Source organism: Musa acuminata, chromosome BXJ2-8, assembly GCF_036884655.1.
Source record: "Musa acuminata AAA Group cultivar baxijiao chromosome BXJ2-8, Cavendish_Baxijiao_AAA, whole genome shotgun sequence".
Lineage (NCBI taxonomy): Eukaryota > Viridiplantae > Streptophyta > Magnoliopsida > Zingiberales > Musaceae > Musa > Musa acuminata.
The window spans coordinates 44,764,655-44,789,096 of NC_088345.1; the positions used below are offsets into that span (position 1 = coordinate 44,764,655).

Genomic DNA, 24,442 nt, shown 5'->3' on the forward strand with positions numbered 1-24,442 from the left:
TGCCTCGCGTTTCTTCTCAAGCGTACCTAATCGAACAGTGAAGTGCGGTGATGTTCGTTCCTATCACAAGAACAGTCATCCAAGTTAGAAAGTTAGGAATGTTGTTGACGAGGTACGCCGAGGCTACCAAAACAAGATGCAAACAGCCACTCCTCCTTCCGACCATTCAATCAAACACCCTGTGACAGCCCCCACGTCAATCCAAGACTTCCTTTGTTCGATTTAAGACAATAAAAGTACCTAATGTTAGGTCGAAACGGAAAGAATATATATATCAACTAACTTAACTGATAAAAATCTTGATAATTTATCACAACACCCTATATGTATCCATATCCATGATGGTTAACTTTCACTGGATCAAAGGGGTAATGGAAGCCACAACATAATATTTCCTTCAAAATATATACCATTAGCATTCTCATTCCATGTGTCTTCTCACTCTACCCAACAGACGTTTCAAGTCTTGCATGAGAACTGGTCTTGACCATTGCTGTCTCTCTCACCAGAAATGGAGAAAGCAATGACCGATACTATAAACACCTACTAACATGGAATTGAAATGAAATATATGCGTGCACACAAGTGTAGGGAATGGAGGACGGTATGCATACCCTCACAAATCTAAACAAAAACGTTTATATTTATTTCATAATACGATAATATTACAGAGCAACCCTGCATCCTCGGTGCAATAAAGTTGGAGGTGAGGGCCTGATACTACTGTATACTAACTACATCAATCTCAGAACACAAAATAGATAAACCACACAAGTCCACATTTAGCACAGCCAAATAACTAGACAAGTCTGCTCTTTCACTTGTACGTTAATAGTCTACTAATCTCCAGCCTACAGATTATAAAAGAAAAATCAACTTCATGGGCTGAAAGCATACCGTCTCGCCACATTATGCATGACTACTGGGACAATCAACAAGTTTTGTAGCTTCCCGGACACATACCAGCATCACAAAGGAACTGTCGAAAGGTAAATTTTAGAAACTGCCTCACTGAAATTTGGAACAGCCAATGTGATAACAGTATTGGTAAAGAGAAAACAAAGTTGCAGGACAGCAAACGCATTTCACTATTGCTTGAAAGCAAAGAAGATGTTAGGCATAATTATCCAGATTGTGGGACTTGACACCACCACATAAGCTTAATTGCATTGTTTGCCTAGCTTTGGTAGAATACCAAGTGTTTAAATTAATGTTATCGAGGTTATTAACATAGTGACCGACAAAGTTGTCTACAGTTTCAGATACGGCAGTGCCAAGCAAGCAGATTATATGCCAGAATGACACTTACCAATACATTATTTCTATGTTGAATCAATAGTAAATAAGACCATTATGTAAATACAGTGGTTGCAATAAACAAGAAAATTAGAAATTGAAAATAGAAAAATTCTAAACTAGATCTATCTGACGTAAGTAGTAAATAGAAAATTTGAACTTTGCGACACAAACAAATGTGATATGTAGCCACATTTGAATGTAATTAAACACTTAAAGAAGCAGCATGAACTAAACAGAAGTCAAAAGATGCTACTGTATCAGTAACCTAAGATAATTGATAGTTGAATGCAATATGGGGATTAAGTCTAAGCCTACGGCTTTGGCATACCTTCTCTATACAAACAGAGAGCAAACTGATCTTGCCTCTTCAATAGTAAAGTGAACCTGAAAGAGTAAATTTGGATAGTGTATAAAAGAGTTACTTTCCATTTAAAGACATGAAAAATAGATTAAACTCATTCTAGAGTTTGATCTTACCTTGCCACCAGTCACCTCTGTCAGCAGCATGCCTATTGCCCCAGTCAACTCCATCATCAGTTTTATACTGGTAAAATTTCAAACAGGGTGAGTATGAAATCATAACAATGTTTTTTTCTTTTAACTTGGTATTCCAAGGTACATTGAAATAAGATCCTTAATATAACCAAGAGCAAAATCTTCCTATGCAACATGTAAGGAGGTGTCGCATACACTTTCTGAAGTTTCAGTGGTCTGCATGGACAAAGAGCTCATGTAGAAGTCTCTACCACCATAATGCACAGATGATCCGAAACATGGTGACTCTACAGATTCATTGGGATGGACTGATTTCTCATCTTTGTTCTTGGTGACTTGTCTTTTAGTTGGACAGCCTTGCGATTTGCAATCTGAAATTACATACACATATATGATTGACTTCTGATTGTTTTTGAACAAAAATTCAGTTTGAGTCCAAAAAAAGGTCGCCTTATATAGACCATCCACCAAAACAAAGTTCTCTAACAAGAGGCACATCGACTTTTTGGTGACACTAGCAGCAGTGAAACAAGATACAATGATCAAATATAAACACTCTTATTCTCATACAAAGACATCAATTTCCAAAGACAGTTGATTTTTCTTCAAGAAAGAAATGATCGCCGGTGAAGTACTTACAAGTGGAACATGAAGTTTAATCTAACTAGTGAAGACACCCATGAAAATACCCTTAAGAGTTGTCAAGGAAGAAAATATCACCAGCGAAGCACTAAATCAGTGGCACGTGAACTTCCTCTACTACTCTCAAGTTCACTTTTATTGAGTCTGAATCCTTCTATTCACCACTGAGAACAGGCATCAAATAGATTGGTGATATCCGCAGCAATTTGATCCAATAAAGACATACATGCACATCATCACAGTAATCTTAGAAGAATATAGTACTACAAAATAAGGCAACTGTTTCAATTCAAGATTGACAGTTTTTGTGCTACTTTACAACCTCTGGCCTGCAATGACCTGGATTTATGTGTGATTGGGCATTCTAATCATCGGTACATGTTCCATTGAATAAGGAACATAAGTTTGTAAGTTCATTACCAAAGTACTTATGTATTATTGTATTTATGCTCAATAATTCTCATACTCTACCGGAAATATTATCCGAATATTGGTTGCTACAAGAATGTAATGTTTGAGGAAAACTAAATTTTTACTGGCTCGAAAATAAATCAAGTCTCATCCCGGTAAAACACTGTAGCTAAAAGGTACTGTATAGGGTAATGTAAAACAGGCAGATTTCTCCCCTTTTTTTGTGTGTGTTGGACGAAGAGGAGGAGGAGGAGATTCTTGTGTTTGTATGTGTGTCGAAAGATGAAAAATGCATAGGAGTTAGCATATGAGCTGCAACAGCATTAAGCATTATCAATTACCTGAGGTTGCTCTCTGAGCGTCCGCACTGCCACCTTCGTTTCTCTGCTTGTTCAAGGTCCAGCAAAAGTCAGAATGTGATAGATCCTTTGCAATCACCTAGCATCATGGAAAGCGAATAATTAGGTCGTCCTACCATCAGAAATCCATGGAACCAAGCAACAGCAACAACTATGGCGACTAGGAAAACCTTCATCCCAATCCACCTTTTGTTTCAAGAACGAAGAGCAGAACCCCTTCAATTCCACAGTCGCACAAGAAGAACAAAAGGAGAGTCGATTTGGGTTGCCACAGATCTAGAATACAAAGGACAAAGGACAGCATGATGACAGACAAGGCGCACTTACCGCGGAAGCAGGAGGGATGACGGTGCTAAAATAGCCGGGGGACGATGACGAGGGATTCGCGCCCTTCCGCCCGGGAACCTCATCCGCTTGCGACGTGAACGAAGGAGAACAGTTGTCGTCTTCCATCGGCCCTTTTACCCTTCGATCTCCTCCTCTCCCAACAACGACTCCTCTGCTCGATCTGCGTGTGCTATGAGAGGGCGAGGGAGGCGGAGATATAAAAAGAGGACGAGAGGTACACACGGGAAGGGCGAAGAGCGCAAACAAGGGTCGCGATCACCAGCAGCTGCTGCTGCTGCTCCCGCGTCGTCTCAGCACCTTCTGGCTCGCATGTGCCGGCATGGAAACGTCTCTTTATCTTCGCTTCTCAGAAAGAAATCTCCAATGATGAATAGAACCTCAGCAGACTCAAAGCCTCCCGAATCCAATCAAATACGTGTTTTCTTCTTTGGGTTCAGAGTCGCCTCCGCCCCCAATTCTCTCTCTATTGCCAAATATTTAGCTCCGACCCATCGCCCTCCTTTCTTGCTCTCCTCAAATCGTCGTAGTTTTCGTTGGGCGTGCACTGGAGGACAAGAGACCCTGTGGGGCCCACCGTATCCGTCAAAGTGCACCTGAGACCAGTCGTTGCGTGCCGGATCGACACGTGCGCAAGCCGATAAAGAACGGCCACAACTTCTCAATGCAGCGAAATGCTTTCCCCGACACCCCAAAATATGACGCCCAAAAAGGATCCGAACCGTCACTTTTTGATCAATACCACTGTGTGTATCAGCATGATGCAATCCCATGGTGGATTTGTGGGTAGATGCAATGCATTCAAAGGGTCAAAGATACGTTGTAGAACTTGGTGCAAATGTCGTCCCGGATTGTTCGACTCAACAAGGAGACAAAAAAAAAAAGAGTAGTCTCATATGTGAGAAATATGATTCAGAATTACAAAATTATGGCCTCTTTTTTATGATAAGATCATATTCAAAGACTGCCAAATGCCAGATTCATCATGTACGTTAAAAAATGAGGTAACTGCATATGCCACGGCACCTCTTCATGTGCCGATCTAGGAAGGAGATGAAGATGGACAACATCAATGGGCACCTTGATGGGATTCGGTGATGGTGGGAAGGAAGATATATGCCCTAGGAGTTCCAAGGTCTGTAGGTGAGACTTATCCACTTGAACATGGCCACCAAGACTACAGGAGTTGACTCTTATGAATCGACCTTATCTTTATCATGCCTAACTCTTATCCACTAGTCTCTTTGTTGATATCCTTAGCTTATCTACTAGAAAGATGAAGAAGAATAACGTAGATGTCATGTCACTCTGCGATCTATTGTTCTTAAAAGAGAGTTTACGAACCTGAGCAACATAAAGTACTGACTCTTGTGATGCCACTTGAAAGCACTCCCAGCCATGTCCCAAAGTCGAGTATATGATCATATCTGGCCTCGCGTGTCCTGAGCCTCGCACAGCCGGCCACTGGGATCTGAAACTGCACAACATGTGTCATGGAATTCAATGTTGCGCCACTTGCATTTCTCTTGCATGATAACGAGGAGGAGGATAAGAGATGACCTTTCACGCCACATGCTTTCGGTACCTTTCGCAGACTAAAATACTGGGAGAACTTTATATCCACACCAAAGAGCTTTGCCCCGTCACAAGGATAAAACGTCACCATCGTTGCATACAAACAACAGACTTTTGCAAGAACAATTCACATCGTTCTCGAGCTTTCAAAAGAGATTGGTGGTTCGGCATTCAGATGTTTAACTCCTGAAAAGTATGCATAAAGATATAAATAAAAAGCAGCATAAACAACAAGCACACTAAAATGCAACCATTTGTTTGTGGTGATAGTGTAGCAGACCTGATACAAGCAGCAATCCTTCCGAGTCGTTGCCAACGATGCACTTGTACCACCATATAAGAAAAAGAAGGTGACAGACTACTGTTTGAGAATACCTTTGAATTCCTTTTCCCCAATGGATGTGACAAAATATATGCTTTGCTTGTGCTTACCTGAATGGGCAGCAGCCGGAGTTTCTCTCTATCAAGAACAATTTATCATGGATATACATACATATTATTTACATCCTTGTAAACCAGACATTGGATAATTTATATATAAAATATTGTTTGGAACTTAGTATTGCAGCTGCTGCTTTTACTTGAAACATAAAGCAGTATCAACCATGTGGCTCCCCAAGAAAAATTATGGGACTTGTGAGCCAAACCGTGCATGAGTAACTCACTCTTTGCAATAACAACTGCTCACAGCAAGAGAAGTCATTTTCATGTAGGAAAGCTTCGTGTCAAGCGGATATGGTCCAGGGTTCGCGGAAGCCCATATTTATTAACAGCTGCATTGGCAGCTCTGAAACCTTCACCATAGGCTGTTGAAGTGTCATGAGCAATTTGGTACATGAAGAATTGACCAAGCTTCTTCTCAATATCCGACTTCCCTGCTTTCTTTGACAATGGCATCCAGGATGATGATGACGAAGAAGAAGATGAGGCGTAATTGGATGAGGATGGCAAAGTTGTTGACCCTGGCATCACCTCAGATTCAAGCCACATATGGGAAAGAGCCTGACAGATGCCTTCCTCCACCTCGGCGCTTAAATTACGGTAGCCTGGTAGGAAAATGAAGAATTGGGAAAACAAATCCAACCAATCAGTCAAGAGGAAACAAATAATGAGAGCAAACAGTGTTTCTAGAGAAAAGGAGAAAGAGAGTTGGATCCGACATCTAGTGATGAAATTGTTTGCAATTTCACATCTAAAGGAGAATCATAAAGGCATCTGTAAAAAAATAAAACTATTTGAAACTTGACACCAAATGATGGAAGACTCGCAACCTAAACAATCGAGAATATACCTTTGAGACGTAACCAACCATGCATTAGCTCATGAGCAAGGATCGAACCTGTTAATAGTCTGCATATAGAAGGAAAGGAAAGATCAGGATACCAGGCATAACTTGATGAATGAAATGCATATTAGCGATTCAAAGAACAAAATCTTGACAAAGTGACTTCCATGTGCATCCAGTTCAGCTTTCACAAAATCCTACCCTGATATCACAGGAAGCACAGGTTCCTGTATTGCATAAGCATGTTAACATAACATGACACGGTAAAATACCCACATGTCAAATATATTATCATATTGGATAAATAAGTTGATTATAACATAATGATCTCAGCACTTCAGTTAACTATGATCATGTTACTGAATATAAAAAGAAAACTAAATCAGTAATTGCATAAATAAAGTTATCTGACTTCCAACATGATAACAAGAGGAGACCAACCTGGGAAGGCCATACAAAACGAGAATTGCAGTAACTTCACATTTACGGGTCAACTTCTGTGGGCAAGTCCGCATGTCCAGAATTCTGTTTCCCCAAATTCTTGGCCTTTTATGTATCTATATGTTGGGAACTAGAGAGCTCAGACATCAACAGTGCCTATCATAATCAAAATGGAAGGAGATTGCTTACACTGCTAATTGTTCGTTCCTCAGTAAGACATAAGCCTCTTATTTCGGGCTTGTGGTGATGACCCTGATATGAAAATATTTGAGAAATTAGCAAGTTTCCAGGATATGCATGATAAAACTTGAAACAACCAAAGAAAGCTTACATCTTTCTCTCCTTCTATGGCTTCATTAAGAGCCTGCCTTTCAACCAATAGCATTGGAATTTGTTGATCTATTCTCATGTACAGTCCTTCATAGTAATCTCTAATTGAGTGGTACAGGGCTTGACAGTCACCAGCATCCATGATGGCAGAATCAAGACATTCTATGCACAAGCTACGGCCTTCTCCTAGAGAGATATATCTAGTACTTCTTGACTTCAATACAAAGTAAAAGAAGGAAAAAACAGATATTATTTAAGATGGATGTTCTAGATATCATGAGCATTTCTTTTGCTCTTAATGACAATTTTCATACATGAAAGTTCCTCCAATAAAACAATTGTCTTCCATACCTCCATTCTCTCACAACTACAGCATCGAGGTGTGCGGTCATGTTCATGTGAAGGACAATATTTTTGGCCCCAAAAGGGGTGAGCTCTATACTCAATTAAACCAGCCCTGTTTGTTGGTATCTGTTGAGAGAAAAATGAAGAAAATTCATTTACATGCTTGCTTGCTTATATTGTAGCATGTTATTTCTAACTCAACTTTTGTAAGAGAAACAATTAAAACATTTCTAGAAAAACTAAGAGACATATTTTGGAGATCAATTAAGCTGCCAGTTAATTCAAAAGTTCCAAATGGAGAAGGAAAAAGACACCACTGATGATATTCATCTTTTTAAGAAAAACATAAGTAGAAGATTCACTTTCTAAGTTCAACGGCAGATTCAAGTTTGGGTCAATAATATCATTGTTACAAAGCCATAACTATTTGCAAAGCTTATCTATTTGAGTTTTAGACGTCTCTAACACACGTGGGATCCCTATCCAATAGTACAACATCTATGAATGTCAAAACAAGAAAGCTTAATTCTCATTGTGATACAAATCTCATTCTGGAAAGGATTCAGTATCACTGTATTGAAATAGACATATATGCTGATATCTAGAGAAAACTTCAATGCTGGTTCTCAAATCGACAGACTAACATATATAGCATGAAGTACCCACAAACAGGCAACCTAGAACAACATGAACTTCTGCATGGAAAATTATTCTGTAATTTTCTAATGACAGAGTTTGTTAAACACATTTATTCAGTGGTAAATGACAAACTGCAAAGTATCATGACAAAAATTCTTACAAATTCATGGCAGACATCACATTTGGGGTGATGCAACTCCTTATAACACAACTTGTGGTATGGATTACTGCCTGACAAAGAAAACTAAAACAAGCACCATCCTTAAGATCTGCTTCACACAAAAAACAACTCAGAAAAGACAGGTGCCAGTTAATTATTTAACATGCTTTAAATAAGTGAAGCAACACTTTTATCAACACACCTCAGCCTCATGAATAAGCTGACCACAAGCATAACATCGAAAGCACTGTGGGTGCCAAAAGATTCCCATGCAGCTTAAGTAATGTCCACAACCTATTTCATCGTGACAAACACCACAGATTCTACAGGCCACAATGAACAAGCATAGTTGTTAGGTAATGTGATGTAGGAAGATGGCATATATACTAAGAATTACAAATCAAACCTATATCCTCTTGGCAAAAACTGTACAGGTTGATATGGTTGAGATGAGGGCATGCTCAAACTTTCTTGTATAGCTTTAGCTAGCTCATCATCATCATTTCCCTGGCCCTTGTATCCTGAAGATATCTCAGAAAATTGCCAGACAATAGGTAATCAGCACTTTAACCAACCTCTTCAACATGGAAGGGAAACCATATAATTCAAAATCAAGAAGCTAGACTTATAATTTGAAGAAGACTGAATAACTCGAGTATCAGCTCTCCAAATAGTTAAAACCTACCATTAGGTTTCTTGGCATCCTCTGCAAGAGAAAGGGCAATCGCATGATCCAAATCTTCATTTTCACCCTTTGATTGGTCATCCTGATAGTAGCTTGTGCAAAAAAAAATTCATGCAATGACATATAAGAAGAGCAAATGGACACCTTAATGAAATTAAGATAAATTTCTGAAAACTGTGTATATCAATATGTAATGAGGATAAGGCCTATTCTGAGAAATTTGACATCCAATCTGCACAGCCAAATGAGATAGAATCTTTACCACTGGTTTGACTGGTTTATGCAATGAGTTCTCTCCCCCAGTTACACTTGAATGGTCTCCATTTGACACTCCAGCATCTGTTCCTTTGAAAAGCTTGCGGAGCCACCTCATGAAGCGAGACCTTCTCTCAATAAATGATGGAGCTGTATGTCCTGATCAAGTGATGAAATTTTATATTACTATAAGATCATGATCAAACATGAAATTCACTGATAACATGCCCATCATGTTATGTAATTCTTAACAAAAGAAGACTTGATGCAAGCTGTGTTATTTACAGCTGACATCTTGAACATGTGAAGCTCGTGTTTCCTCTCTGAAATGCCATTTTCCCAAAGATATTTCCATTGAAAGTAGAATACTCAACATTCACTAAATAATTTCTCTTAGTGATTAGAATAAGAGTTTGAATAATGTGAGGTGCTGATGCTTAAGGTTTCATGGCATTGCATAGCATGACAATCCCTATATCAGAAAATAAAAAAGATCTCTGATAAATTTTAGCCACTTGAATAAGAAAATATTAAAATGATGTTTATATTTCTGATACAAACATTTTTATCAACTAGATAAGAGTCATTAACATATAGACATCTTTGCTTATTTTTCATCATGCAGGTTTTTATATAGTGGGCTTATAAAGTACTGCAGATTATAAATTTTCATATAATAATCACACATGCTCGAATGCATATATACTAAACAAATATATATGCAGTATGTACCCATGCACTATATATGAGTAATTGTATATACAATATACACAAAACCTATGACATTAATGCAAATACATGTGGATAACATTTATTCCCTATGTGCATCTAAAAAAAAATTGTTCCTAAGTCCTGAAACAAGGGGAACCTTGAATCAGAACAATCAAATGATCAGGTATTCAAACTTCAAAAGTCAACCAGTAGGTTAGTTTATACACAAATTGCACAAAGAGATTATTCTTCGTGACATAAATATCAATTTCTATGGTCCACTGTTGCATTACAAAATGATTTATTGTTGCAGCAGCCAATATGCGACTAAATGGAACGAGCATTTGTCTTGTTCTGGGGCATGAAAGGACCACAGGAAGTTGGTGATGCCCTTTTCAAGGCATCCAGGGGAGGGTTAGGCAGGCAGTGGTTCTAACGTCTAAGTGAAGGATGGATAAGAAAATTTGTGTGAGAGAGTTGACATCAGTAGCAGAAAGAACTAGAAGATTCCACATGGGATCATTAAATCTTGACAATTTTCTCTATTTATGAAGAATGATCAATGTGCGTTTATTGTTGAGACAGATCAACCAGGATAAAAATAAGGATTATTTCAATCCTTAGGATTTTCATCACTCTAGTGTGGAGTTATGTCAATGAATGTCTTCTAATTCTAAATTTGCTCCAATTAAAAAGCAATGTCCCATAATTTCCTTACTTAGAACTCTCTAAAGCCTAGCTAGAGAAGAGAGAGAGAGAGAGAGAGAGAGAGAGAGAGCTTAGGGCTTCTTCTGTTGGTTCACGTATGCTAAGATTTGTGTATTTGGAAGCTGAAGCTAGAAGTGGGAAATTATCAAAAGCCCCTATATTTTGAGGAAGACTAGTCATAGTGAAACTATGGTGCATAAATGAATGCAACTCTATCAGCTTGTGACATATCAAACCAAAGCTATAATTTCTGTCCATGTCCTTCATCTAAGGAAAAAGTTGACACTGATAATACATCCTTTTCTGTGATTCAGACATGACAGTGATTTTTTCACCTAAGACTATCATTCACATGGGACTTCTTGATAAGTAGATGAGATTTTCCTAACTGTTTGAGGAAATCTCTCTACTCTGTTTAGGGAAATCCTGTAATCTGTTGAGGAAAACTCTCCCTTCTAACCTGTATAAAAGGAAGGGGGATATGTTAATAACAATCAACTTCTTCTACAACTTGTTTATCTATTTATTTTCTAACATGGTATCAGAGCAGTTCCTCCTTGGCGACAACAGGATCACCGTGTGTTAGCCAAGCGGCCACAGTAACACGCTGCCTCAAGCGGAGTCATTGAAGAAGCACAAGACACGGATTCAGAGCCAGTGCTAACGAGCACCGTCTTGGCTCTGCTCATCCACTCCTTCTCTTCCTTCATCGTTGGTCTTGCTTTTCTTCGACCGGCCTTGTTCCCTCTCCTATTTGCTGCCTACAGCAGATACTCTCTGTCGCCGTCACGCAAGGAGGAAAATATTCTCTCACTGCCTCCTCAATAGCGGTGAACAGTGAACAGCGGTGTCTTCCTCGCTTCCCGGCCAGCAGCAGTCGCAACTGCTGCATCTTCCTCTACCGCAGTAGCTTTCGCTGCCGCTTCCCTCTACACAACGGTGCCTCTTTAATGGCGGTGTCCTCCTCCTCAATAGCGACGAACGGCGAACGGCAATGTCTTCCTCGCTTAGTCTTCCTTGCTTAACGACGGCTGCCGCATCTTCCTCCTTCGTTGTCGCAGTCGCTTCCCGGCCAGCAGCAGCCGCAACCGCTGCATCTTCCTTCCTCTACCGCAGCAGCTTTCGCTGCTGCTTTCCTCTATACATCTAATTGCTGTAGATTTCTCTCACTGCAGTTTTCTTGAGTACCGTTGCAGTTTTCGCGGCCATCTTCCGGCGAACTGCAGCCTCTACAATCTGCTGCAGCAAGCAGCAATCCACAACAGCGAACCACAGTCTTGAGTACCGCTGCAGTTTTCGCGGCCATCTTCCGGCGAACTGCAGCCTCTACAATCTGCTGCAGCAAGCAGCAATCTACAGCAGCACCCCCCTCCCTCATTCTCCACCTTGTGTGACCTGAGTATCACACAAGGTTCGCTGCATATCTTCCAAAAAAAACAAAATGTCTTCATTCACTTCTTCTGATGTTTCAGTTCCTGTAGGGACTCCCACTTCTTGTTATTCTACAGGGCTTATCTCCATCAATGCTGCCACGCTGATCCCTTTTAAGTTATCAAAGGGTAGCAACTATGCGTCCTAGCGAGCTCAATTTTCTAATCTTTTATTTGGATACGACTTGTTAGGTTACATTGATGGCACTTTCAGTTGTCCTCCGGCCATGCTCAACGCTCCCGGCGATCCCAGTCCAGTACCCAATCGAGCTCACAAACTGTGGCTACGTCAAGATCGTCTCATCCTCCAAGCTATTCAAGCTTCAGTTGCTGGATCAATTGCTCCCTTGATATCTTCATGTGTAACAGTTGCCGATGCATGGTCTACACTGCAAACCACCCTGGCAAATCATTCACGTACTCGCAAGCTCAGTCTTCTATCCAAGCTTATGGTGACGAAACAAGAGGAAAGTACTATCTCTGATTATCTACAACATATCAAGGTTATCATTGATGACTTAGCCTTGATAGGTCACTCCCTATGTGACGAAGAGGTTATCATTCATACCCTCAATGGTCTCGACACCGACTACAAGGAATTGGCTGCTGCAATTCGGGCACGCGACTCGCCAGTCTCTTTTGAAGATCTTTATGATAAACTGACTGACTACGAGATGTACTTGAAGCGTGTGGACAAACTGCCTGGATCAACTGTCACAGCTCAAGTCAGTCACAAGTCCAAACTGTCACGGACTTAGCTGGTTTTGCCTAAGTCGTGCGGCACCCTTGCGTGTCCGTCCGCAAGGGTCAGCCTCCCCGAAGCCTCCCATGGTCCCTTAGGACCCACAAAAGAGAGAACAGGACAGAGAAAAGGCCTCACTCGGGATCCACAAGCAAACATCTCCGAAAAACACTTTATAGACAATGCAAATTACAAACAGACTTTACAAGCTCTGAACAGTTGCACAACAAAGGGTAAAATGGTCCATTACAGACCGAAAATCTCTCACACGTGTCCACATGACACAACCTTTATTTACAAGCCTAAAGAGGCCACCAACCCAACTAAAATGGGACTATTAAGCCTTTGGCCGCCCCTCTACATGCTGTACAAGGCATGAACATGCCGAAAGACACGGACATACATAAGCATTACATCAAACATCCTGTTTCGAAGTTTGTCCGTGACATTCTCCCCCACTTATCCCTTCGACGTCCTCGTTGAAGCCTTTGTCGACACTGCAACTCCTCGCCTTTGCTGAGTCTTCAATCTTCTGCTCCAGCTACAATGTGCCTTTGGATTCCCAGCTGCTCTCCGCTGCTGTTTTTGAGTAGTCGAATCTTTGATCCGCCATGCTACTCCAACTCACCAATGACTCTGACTCTGGTGTGGGGTTGACTGAGTTGTGTTGATCCTTGTTGATTTCTGTGGATCCCTCAGATGAAGGAAAAGACCATCCTTACTGCGCTAGTCTCTCAAAATGTCTCATGCTGCTTGAACTGGGTGAATGCTTGTTGAAGCTTTTAACGAGCATCGTCTCGCAAACTTCTGAAGATTTGGGTCCTTCCTCCACAAAATTTGCTCATTGACTCTTCTTTCACTTAGTTGTCACATCCAAGTAGGTTCGCATCACTTCCGCTTTTGATTGGCATTTCGTTGGGAAATGAAGCGGACAATCTACTCTCAGTAACACTGATCACCATTGGTGAGAATTTGACAACTATTGTCTTCCATTATCTTCGAAGGGTCTTTGAACTTTTGCAGAGCTCCTCTGCTGGATAGATAAGAGAATTGGGGTACTCGGTTTCGCCCATTCTCTTAAGGGTTGAGAAAGCAAAGGTTACTTGACTTCGCCTGCCTCCTCGAGGTTGTACTCCATGCATCGAGCTGGTTACTGGCCTTCGCCGGATCTTTGCTCACACTTCTGAAGCACTTGAAGTGTTTGCACTCCTTGCGTTGAGTTAGCTACTGTGATTCACCTTCTCAATGCTATTGAACTTCTGGAATGCGGGAAGTTTTCACCCCAACTTGGAGTAATTCTCTAATAGGTTTGGTCGCCTCTGGGATTGTACCGTCTTCTCCATCAACTCTGCTGCCTACTCCCCTGAGTAGCGAAGGTCCAGCACCGCGTACTGACTACTTTGTTCCTTGGTCGTGCACTCTTGCATGACCCGAAGTCCTTCACTTTCGGCTATCTTGATGAGAAACTCATTGACACCGGTCTTACGAAGTTCCTTGGCCTCTGCCCTTCAGCCTTGTCTCGGTACTTGGAGTTTGCCTCTGCATGCTCCACCTCCTCGGCCCCTTTTACGACCAAGCGCTCTCCCTCCATGAGAGCAAGGGATCAATGACTTTCACGGAAGTCCCGCCTCTGCGGTACCATGGCGCTGCCATGCCCATGGCACTACTATCCGTCGCCTCGCATCTGCATCCCTTTTCTTCACGATCAGTAGAAATGTCTCTGTGGCACTCCTCTGAGTCCACCTCCATTCTAACTGATGCTTGATTTTGGGTAGCTAAGTCCCTCTGGACTCGTCGTCGCTTCCTCGCCCCTTTCGACCCCCTGCTTCAACACCTCTGTGTTCTCCAAGCAGTCCGTCTGGTCGATGGAGAGACAGACTGCAACTCCCATGCACGGCCTCTGCCATCACGTTGTAGGGTTTGCACTGATTCTATTCTCCTTAGCTTCCTTGGTAGCAACGTTCGCTTACTCGACCTTGTCCTCTGACTTGTCGGGCTCCCTTAAGCGAATATGAGCTCTGGAGCAGTCCAACTCTCCAGCTGCTTCGATCATACCGCTGTATGATCAAGTCCCTCCCATGGGACTCACTGGTACTTGCATTCGAACTTTTCCCTTGGTGGAACACAGCCCCCATATGCTGATGACCAAGGCTTTCATCCGATACAAAATTCGATGCACGCACGGAAGACCCGCCTCTGCGGTACCATGGCCTTCACTCCTTGAATCCATAGCACTTCTCGCCGTCATGTTGTTCACCGAAGTGGAGCTTCCAGTAGCTCCCGATCATACCTCCGTATGATCTAGTCCCTCACGGGGCAAGGTTGCGTGAATCGCATTGCCACGAACTGTTCCACTACGATCCGCTGCACCATGTCGCCTCCTGATGACATCTCTATTGCATTCTGATCCTTGTGGAAAAACTCGAATTGTGAACCCTCCATGTGTGGCCTCTGCCAATACATCGCAGGGTCTCCTCTACCTTCGATTTTGTTCGCTCCTCTGGCAATCGACCTTCATCCACCCACTCTTGGGTCACACCACGATGGAGCACCGCTCTAGGACAGTCCGTCGCCTAGTAGCTCCCAAAGTCCCCCGACTTCGCTGCAATTAGTGCACCATTGTCTGGATCCTGGGCCTCTACCCCTACCAGCACAATCTTCGCTGCGCACCGCCTCCTTTATAGCAACTTGAATGACAACACTGTGGCATATTCTTCAAGAGTACTCGCCTCTGCGTCCTCTTGCCCCGTGCTAAGGCCTTCTGATCCCAACTTCGCCTCCGCAAATTGAGTCGCCTTAGTTCCTCCATCAAATGCTCCTCCGAGATAAGGTGCATGTGCCCCGAAGCTCCCTTCGTCTTTGGCACCATTCAAGATGAGTCCGCTCCGTCAGAATGAAGGACCCATGGAACAACATGATCTTACTCTTGCCTCTACAAGAGTTCATGTCCTTAACCTCTGTCTAAGGAAAGCACTGTGCCTCTGCTCCATGTTCCAACTTTTATGCTGGCTCCCTTCAAGCGGCTTGGGTACTTCACCAAGTTACACCCAAGTTGCTCCGCTCCTCGCTTTTGCATTGAGTTGATGGTGGCCCTCGCGCCCACCATTCCACGGGTCAGCCCTCCCTTGAGTCCGATCTCCGTATCGACTCCAAGTGTGCCTTCATTTGTGTTGCCTTGGGTCACTCCCCCACTTGATCTCGCAATGCATCCACCAATGCATTCTCTCAAGCGAGATCATGCGACGACTCCTCGTCGCTTGCTCAGCCCCTTGAGCTTTGTGGAGTTGTTGTTTGTTGAGGTACTCCTCCTCAACTTGTGAGGTCCGTCCCACATGATTCTCCCTCTGGAGAGCCGGGACTTATCCCTCCTGGATAACTGTCCCATTGGAGCAACATCTCTCTTCGTTTCGGAGACCACCATCCCCTTGGACTACTCCGATCTGCTGAACAAACTGTGCATTGTTCTGCCTCCTGCAAACACACTTGCTAGATTGCGACTCCACGTCAATACAACCCCCGCTGCACCCCTCAGGGCCTAGCAACATGCTGAACTAGTTGCACCATTCAGCCTCCTACGGATGTATCCTTTGCATGCCGAAGAGAAAGTTTTAATGCTCCATGGCGCCGAGTTTCGGTCGCCTTGGGATGGCCATGAACATTCCGTCGTCCGCATACAAGCCCATGTATGAGTACCAAATTCTTCGAGCTAGCAATTCCCCTCACCTCTGTGAGCTTTGCATAACTCTTTTGGTCGTTGAGCAACTCATTCCACCTTGCATGGTCTCCACCTTGAGCACCATCAAGTATAGTTGTCAACGTTGAGCCGTAGCTCAAACTCAGCTATCCCAACCTTTGTGCGCTTCACATTCTTCCAAGCTTGTCTGTTCTCGTGGTGCCTCTTGCGCGAAGGGTTGGCAATTCCTCTGAATGCCAATCTCAGATGCCCGCTCCTCTGAGCGACTCCTCTTCCCAACATCTCCATGCTCGTTTTCCTCTAAACGGTCGCGCGTGTGCTGACTGCCCTCAACGCAGTCCTGCTAGGTCCCCCACGTTTGCATGCTAAGTGTTTCTATGAGTGCTTATCCCGCTCTGATACCATCTGTCACGGACTTAGCTGGTTTTGCCTAAGTCGTGCGGCACCCTTGCGTGTCCGTCCGCAAGGGTCAGCCTCCCCGAAGCCTCCCATGGTCCCTTAGGACCCACAAAAGAGAGAACAGGACAGAGAAAAGGCCTCACTCGGGATCCACAAACAAACATCTCCGAAAAACACTTTATAGACAATGCAAATTACAAACAGACTTTACAAGCTCTGAACAGTTGCACAACAAAGGGTAAAATGGTCCATTACAGACCGAAAATCTCTCACACGTGTCCACATGACACAACCTTTATTTACAAGCCTAAAGAGGCCACCAACCCAACTAAAATGGGACTATTAAGCCTTTGGCCGCCCCTCTACATGCTGTACAAGGCATGAACATGCCGAAAGACACGGACATACATAAGCATTACATCAAACATCCTGTTTCGAAGTTTGTCCGTGACAAAACGGAAGAGCACTCGGTACTCGCCGAACATCACTCAAGGTTTGGCTAATGCACCTCTTGATTCTGTGAGTTCCATGCACACCCCTCCTATCCTCTTAGTCATCACTTCTCGCAAAGTGGTAACTCCAGCCATCATTCGTCTTGGTGCCCTGCCCTACCGAGCCATCAAAGACGGGTCGTTTGCCAACTGTGTGACAAAGTCGGCCACTCCGCTAAAGTTTGCCGATCTCGTCCCCGCCTCCCTGCTCCGTCACACTGGCCTCAGGCAAATCTCTTAACTTCTCCGACACCTAGCCAGTCCAACTGGATTGTCGACTCTGGTGCCTCTCATCACATCACCGCTGATCTTCAGAATTTGTCTTTTCACAATCCCTATGGCGGCGATGAAGATATCATCATCGGTGATGGTAAAGGACTTCCTATAACTCATACTGGTTCCACAACGCTTAATTCTGACTCTAATACATTTACCCTCGATGATGTTTTATGCGCCCCTCATATTAAACGCAACCTCATTTCTGTTTCTCAATTTTGCAAACATAATAATACTTCCATTGAATTCTTTCCTGATTTATTTCTTGTTAAGGACTTGAGCACGGGAGCATCATTGGTCCAAGGCCCGAATAAAGACAACATTTACGAATGGCCGTCAACCTCTCGAATAACCCAACCCACTGTTCATTCTTCTGTTGCGGCTCCAGTTGATGTGTGGCATCGTCGGCTTAGTCATCCCTCGTCCTTTATTCAGCAGAAATTATTATCTCGTCACTCTCTTCCTCTTTTTAAGTCCACTAATTCTATGATGCATTGTGATGCTTGTCTTAGTAATAAGAGTCATCGGCAGCCTTTTGGCTCATCTTCCATTTCCTCCTCTAAACCTTTTGAAATTATATATACTGATGTTTGGGGTCCTGCTCCAATCTTATCTTTTGATAAGTTTCGATTTTATGTTATTTTTGTAGATCACTTCTCTAAGTACACATGGATATATCCTCTTTCTCATAAATCTGACGTTTCTCGTATTTTTTCCACTTTCCAGAAGTTGGTCGAAAACTATTTTCAGTCTACCATTAAAACAGTCTACCCTGATGGTGGCGGTGAATATCAAGCCTTGGCATCCCATCTCTCAGCTTGTGGCATTCAACACCTCAAGTCTCCCCCACATACTCCTCAACTTGTTGGTTCTGCCGAACGTAAACATCGGCATATAGTAGAAACTGGACTCACACTTCTACATCAGGCTTCCATGCCTTCAACTTTTTGGACAGCAGCCTTTCAAACTGCTGTCTACCTGATTAATCGAATGCCTACACCAGTTCTGCAATACCAGTCCCCCTTTGACACACTATTTCACAAACCCCCTAACCTTCGTAAACTCCGAGTGTTCGGTTGTTTATGTTATCCTTGGTTACGTCCCTATGCCTCTCATAAGTTAACATCTCGTTCTACTCCTTGCATCTTTATTGGTTACTCACTTGAACATAATGCTTTCTGCTGCTATAATCTCCACACTCGTAAAATCTTCATATCACGTCACGTTGTCTTTGTTGAGTCTAACTTTCCTTTCCAAACCCTTCCATATCCTGCCATACGGACCACTTCACTATCTCACTGGAGTATACCTTCGGACCAATCGGATGAGCCTCCCATGACTTCGTCTACTTCCTCCCCTCCTGATCTGCACTATATCACTCCAGTTCAACACTTGCCCGTTTCCTCTGTTCCTACTCCACTCCACTCTTCTCCAATTGATGGGGCAATATGTTCCGAAACACAACCATCCTCCTTACCTCCTTCTCGCCCAAGTGCCCCTGACGTGTCTCCACTTGACCCGGCTTGTGCCACAGATCCTCACCCAACATCACCTCCCAATCCTGTCGTCTCCAATCATCCTATGACCACTCGCTCTAAGCATGGAATTTTTAAACCTCGTCAGGTACTTAACCTACAAGCTATCATGAATTCCTCATCCCCCAACGTTGAACCCACCACCTTCACTCAAGCCCAAAAATCTCCGCATTGGCGTACTGCCATGAGTGAGGAATATAATGCCCTCCTCCATAATTCAACGTCGGATCTCATTCCTTTCCATCCTTCACAAAACATCATCGGGTGTAAGTGGGTCTTTAGAATTAAGCGGAACCCAGATGGCTCTGTTGCCCGATATAAGGCACGCCTGGTCGCCAAAGGGTTTCATCAATGACCTGAAGTTGATTTCACTGAGACGTTTAGTCCTGTTGTTAAACCCACTACAATCCGGCTTATCTTGAGTCTGGCTACCACCAAAGGCTGGCAATTACGACAATTGGATGTTAATAATGCCTTTCTACAGGGATCTCTATCCGAAGATGTTTTTTTTATGCACCAACCCCCCGGTTTTACTCATCCTCAGTATCCACAGCATGTTTGCAAACTTCGGAAAGTCATTTATGGACTTCGTCAGGCTCCGAGAGCTTGGTACACTGAACTTAGCTCATTTTTTACTTCTGTCGGCTTTCTTAACTCCAAATCTGACACTTCGTTGTTTCTGCGACATCATCATGGAAACACAATGTATATTCTGGTATATGTGGATGATATTATTGTCACAGGCAACAATCCTATCAGCATCCAAGCGTTCATTAAACAGCTGGCAGCTCGATTCTCGCTTAAGGATCTCGGACCCTTGAGCTACTTTCTGGGTGTCGAAGCTACCTTCACGTCTTGTGGTCTCCTTTTATCACAACGCAAGTACATTCCAGATTTGTTATTAAAGACAAACATGCATGAAGCAAATGCAGTTACAACCCCCATCTCTACTAGTGGTTCTCTCAAATTATCGGATGGAAGTCCTGCTACGGAACCCACTCAATACCGCTAAGTTGTTGGCTCTTTACAATACTTAGCTCTCACGCGTCCAGACATCTCATTTGCTGTCAACAAATTATCACAGTTTATGCAGCAACCATCTACTCTACACTGGTCTGCGGTCAAGAGACTTCTACGATATCTTAAAGGGACCCTAAATCATGGACTCTTTTTTCGTAAACACTCTCCACTTCATCTTCATGCCTTTGCCGATGCTGATTGAGCAGGTAACCTTGATGATAGAACATCCACATCGGGGTATATTATCTTCCTTGGTGCTCATCCAATCAGTTGGAGTTCTAAGAAGCAAAAGACAGTCACCGTTTGAGGAAATCTCTCTACTCTGTTGAGGGAAATCCTCTAATCTGTTGAGGAAAACTCTCCTTTCTAACCTGTATAAAAGGAAGGGGGATATGTTAATAACAATCAACTTCTTCTGCAACTTGTTTATCTATTTATTTTCTAATACTTCTATCCATGTAAAAAAATGTTTTGATCTGCTTAATTCTTATTCCATTGCAATGTATTATTGACCACTCTCATCTGCAAACCCAATATGTAAAACTTGAATTGGTTGGGGTTGATTTGATTTTTTTTTGTTTTTTATGTATGGTAAGGAAATTATTTGAATGAGACCTTCCTTCTGATACCATGTTAAACAAACTACTGGTCGTTATCACCCCATCTAATATCTCAAGCTCATAGATGAAACATGATCTTTACTTTTATCTTTTTAGCGTATTGAATTGAAAGATTTTTCATCTGTTACTTAATATTTTGCGTATTGAATTCTATTTTTTCATCTGTTACTGTATGTCACTGTGCATCTGTGGAGTGGATAGTTGACTGAGTGGCCCTGCAAATACTTTTGAAGGAATTTGATGCTTTGAAAAGTCACACGTCAGCGTCAAGGAATTAATGCTCATTTATCGATTCCTGTTGATATCCACAACTCACCTCAAGAACCTAGACTGTAATTGGCATCGCCATCAACCCTCGCAAATTCTTTCAAGGAAATGGCGGTTTATCTACATAAAAGGGTTCTACAAGAAGACGAAAAAGGTAGATGATTCCAGAGTTTGTCCTTTCCAAATTGATTATGATTCATCTAAATGTTACGAATACCATCAACCGATAAGTAGCCCTAAAATAAGCTCTTCGATATTCTACAAAGACTTTGCATAAACAGATCTAAGAAACGAGCCATCAAGAAGGAATCCAAAAATGGTAAATAGTTCTCTGTTACCTTGGACGCGAGGCCGGGAGTGGCAGCTGGAGTTGGAAGAGGCCATTGCGGCGGCCGGAACCGGTGCCGCGATTCCACCACCAAGAGGAAGGGGGGAAGAGAATGGACTCTGAGGGAACAGGATGTGAAAAGGAAGGGATGTAAAGGGGAGGTGAGGTTGGAAAGGAAGGGAGTGGGGTGGAGCAGAGGACGGGGGCGGCGGCCCAACGATGAGGCATCTCAAAAAGCTTTCCGCAATTAAGTATGCACATAGAGAGAGAGAGAGAGAGAGGTATATAGATATATAGTGGAGAGAGGAGGAGAATAGCGTGAGAGGGACGGTGGAGTGATGGAAAGAGAGATTCCTTCGTCTCCAAAAGGAATGCGTAGAGCGTAGAAGGAAAGAAAGAAAGAAAGAAAGGGGAGCGACAGGGAGAGGGAGAAGGGAGCGGTCGCGCTTCGATATTTCAAACGGGGTCGACGTGGTTCGACGTGGGTCGGATTAACTGATCCATGTTACTCTTTTGAGGGTATCCCTTCCGTACCACGCACGCAAAATCATATATACATAATATCCACTCCAAAATAAGTATTATATCATTTCGGCTCTCCTTTTTCCTCCTCCTTCCGATGTTTGACGGCTTCAAACTCGCAGTTTTTATTCTCTTAAAGAATCTTTAGTGTTCTAATGATTTGATTTCGTTGAAACTCATATTATGCTTTATTGTAAGAGCATTTGACGTTAGATGTGTTTTCCAGCAACTGTTTCCTTGCACGGCTTTGGAGTTTAGACTCGCATCAATATTGAATGATCTGATCCATGGATTTCACACCTCTTCGTGAGTGGCCAACTTATACATGCCTGCTATCTTTTCTTCGTGGCTTGCTTTCGTTTCTCTTTCAATATCTTATTTTTAAGAAAATTGCATGTATATATCCTTCTCAATTAAGTGATTTCTATATCTTTATAATATTTTAAAATTTACATGTTCAAGTTAACGTCTATGATTGTTATTTAGAACCCTAAATACTATTATAACTTGTTAGAGCAGAATTTGATTATCCGGTTGGCTTTAAAGTCACCTTTATTCGAGCTTATGTTAGAAGATAAGTGAGTTTGAAAAAAGATCACGTCGAAAGCATACTTAACAAAGCTCATTCGATTTGATGCTTAAGTTAATAAGTATTATAGTGTAACATTTTGATTAATCCTATATCAGAAGTAGGTAAGATTAAGATCGACTTATAAAGGTTTAATGAGTGTATTATTATCAATTTCAGTTTAAGTATTTTGATCAATAATTTAATTTAAATAAAATTGATAAATAAATTAACCCATTAAACATATATTTTGATCACACACCATGCGACTAATTACAAATTGTCCCACGTAGTTAAATGTTTTTAGTGCTTGGATCCCTATACTTTAAAAAGTTATATTGACATCCCTATAGTTATAAAAGTGAAATAATTATATCTATTTATTTTAATGATATTAATTTTATCAATAGAAATATGAAAATACAGAGCAAAAGATAATTTTAGCATTTGATGGTAGACATCGTTGGTGGCGGACAATAACGTCGCTTGCATCAATGGTGGTAGACCCCTCTCCCTTCGCATCTACGTCAGCATCAATGTAGATGTTGAGCAGTCATCGCCCTCTAATTCATGCTCCCTTGGCAAGCTCTGCACTGTGTTTGACCACCTTCCTAGTGAGTGGTTACTACTATTGAACTAAATCATCACCATCGCTCGTGCTTCCTTGATCATCTGCAACACCTCCCATATTGGCAACTACTTCTTTGCCTCAATTGCTATGCATACCATTGCGACCTTCGATAGCACCATTAACTTCTCCTCGAGTGCCTCGTTCCCGGATGACCTAAGGTCCTTACTGAAGTTATTCCACTCCTCCCGCACAGAGCGAACCCCCTTCCAGGACCTAATAAAGGAACATTACACTAACATCCCCCGATGGGTCCGCTTTGTGCAAGAGGAGGAGCCGTGCTCCTCCACCGGGGATGTTCGCTATGTGTAGTAGGAGCTATGCTAATCCACTAGGGGATGTCGGTGTCAGTACTCCTCCACTAGATCCTGGAAGGGGGTCCGCTCTATGCAGGTGGAGAATCAGAATGACTTTGTTGAAGTCCTCGGGTCGTCTAGGAATGAGACATCCGAGAAGAAGCTGACAATGTTGCTAAACATTGCAGTGGGTTACATAACGATCGAGGCGAAGAAACAATCGCCTATGCAGAAGGTGCTACGGATGATCAAGGAGGCACGATAGAGATTATGATCTCATCCAATAACAGTGACAACTCGCTGGGGAGGTGGTTGGACATGATGTAAAGCTTGTCGAAGGAGCATGGATCGGAGGGTGACAATCACTCGACATCTGCGTCGACATTAACACAAATGCAAAATGAGAGGGGTCCACCACCACTAGCGGCAATAACGTCATCGTCCGTCACCAAACGTTAAAATTATTTTTTTACCCTTTATTTTTGTATTTCTGATAAAATTAACATCGCTAAGATAAATGAAGCTAATTATTTTATTTTGGTATCCACCAATATAACCTTTTAAAGTTTAGAGATCAATACTTAATTAGTCTCGCTTCAGCATCACTCTATCAACTTAAGAAGTTAACAAGTTAATTAGTCCATTAAACCTGGGTTGTAATATATGTTGTTTAGGGTCACAAATTTAGTTTATAGAGTAAGGGATTTTTATAGGTGTCAATATGATGATGATGTGGTGTCAGCATGTGATAGTGGCGTGCAGAGAGTCTTTTAGATGTATCATCGACCACATATCGTAACTTTTAAAAAATTTACATCAAAAAGGTCAGTTATGTATGGTATATAATTTAAAACAATAAATATTAGCAACACTCGATCATAATTAACCTAACTTTTCTAGATGAATATTAAGTAAATGGATATATGCTATCCTAATATTTA

At 42.3% G+C, this 24,442-nt stretch overlaps 2 protein-coding genes across 6 annotated transcripts; both read right to left on the bottom strand.

Annotated features, from left to right (window-relative positions):
• Window positions 1–625: 625 nt before the first annotated feature.
• LOC103995031 (LIM domain-containing protein HDR3) lies at window positions 626–21,869 on the bottom strand. 5 transcript variants are annotated; one of them, XM_065121791.1, is made up of 20 exons: window positions 21,498–21,869; window positions 9,274–9,425; window positions 9,012–9,093; window positions 8,733–8,847; window positions 8,529–8,649; window positions 8,327–8,410; window positions 7,534–7,653; window positions 7,184–7,396; window positions 7,042–7,104; window positions 6,853–6,968; window positions 6,418–6,476; window positions 5,407–6,172; window positions 5,112–5,312; window positions 4,896–5,028; window positions 3,534–4,115; window positions 3,189–3,285; window positions 1,990–2,165; window positions 1,777–1,843; window positions 1,628–1,683; window positions 626–979 (listed from the first exon to the last, which is right to left on the bottom strand). In XM_065121791.1, the coding sequence occupies exons 1-12, from the start codon at window positions 21,541–21,543 to the stop codon at window positions 5,832–5,834; spliced, it is 1,512 nt and encodes a 503-aa protein (XP_064977863.1). In that variant the 5' UTR covers window positions 21,544–21,869; the 3' UTR covers window positions 626–979; window positions 1,628–1,683; window positions 1,777–1,843; window positions 1,990–2,165; window positions 3,189–3,285; window positions 3,534–4,115; window positions 4,896–5,028; window positions 5,112–5,312; window positions 5,407–5,831. The 5 variants fall into 5 exon arrangements, with proteins under 5 accessions (XP_064977863.1, XP_064977865.1, XP_064977864.1 ...); XM_065121793.1 differs by having other exon boundaries at window positions 3,534–3,705; window positions 3,777–5,028; XM_065121792.1 differs by having other exon boundaries at window positions 3,534–3,714; window positions 3,777–5,028.
• LOC135620411 (uncharacterized) lies at window positions 1,667–3,659 on the bottom strand. Its single transcript, XM_065123335.1, has 6 exons — window positions 3,534–3,659; window positions 3,393–3,482; window positions 3,189–3,285; window positions 1,990–2,165; window positions 1,777–1,843; window positions 1,667–1,683 (listed from the first exon to the last, which is right to left on the bottom strand). The coding sequence occupies exons 1-6, from the start codon at window positions 3,657–3,659 to the stop codon at window positions 1,667–1,669; spliced, it is 573 nt and encodes a 190-aa protein (XP_064979407.1).
• Window positions 21,870–24,442: the final 2,573 nt, after the last annotated feature.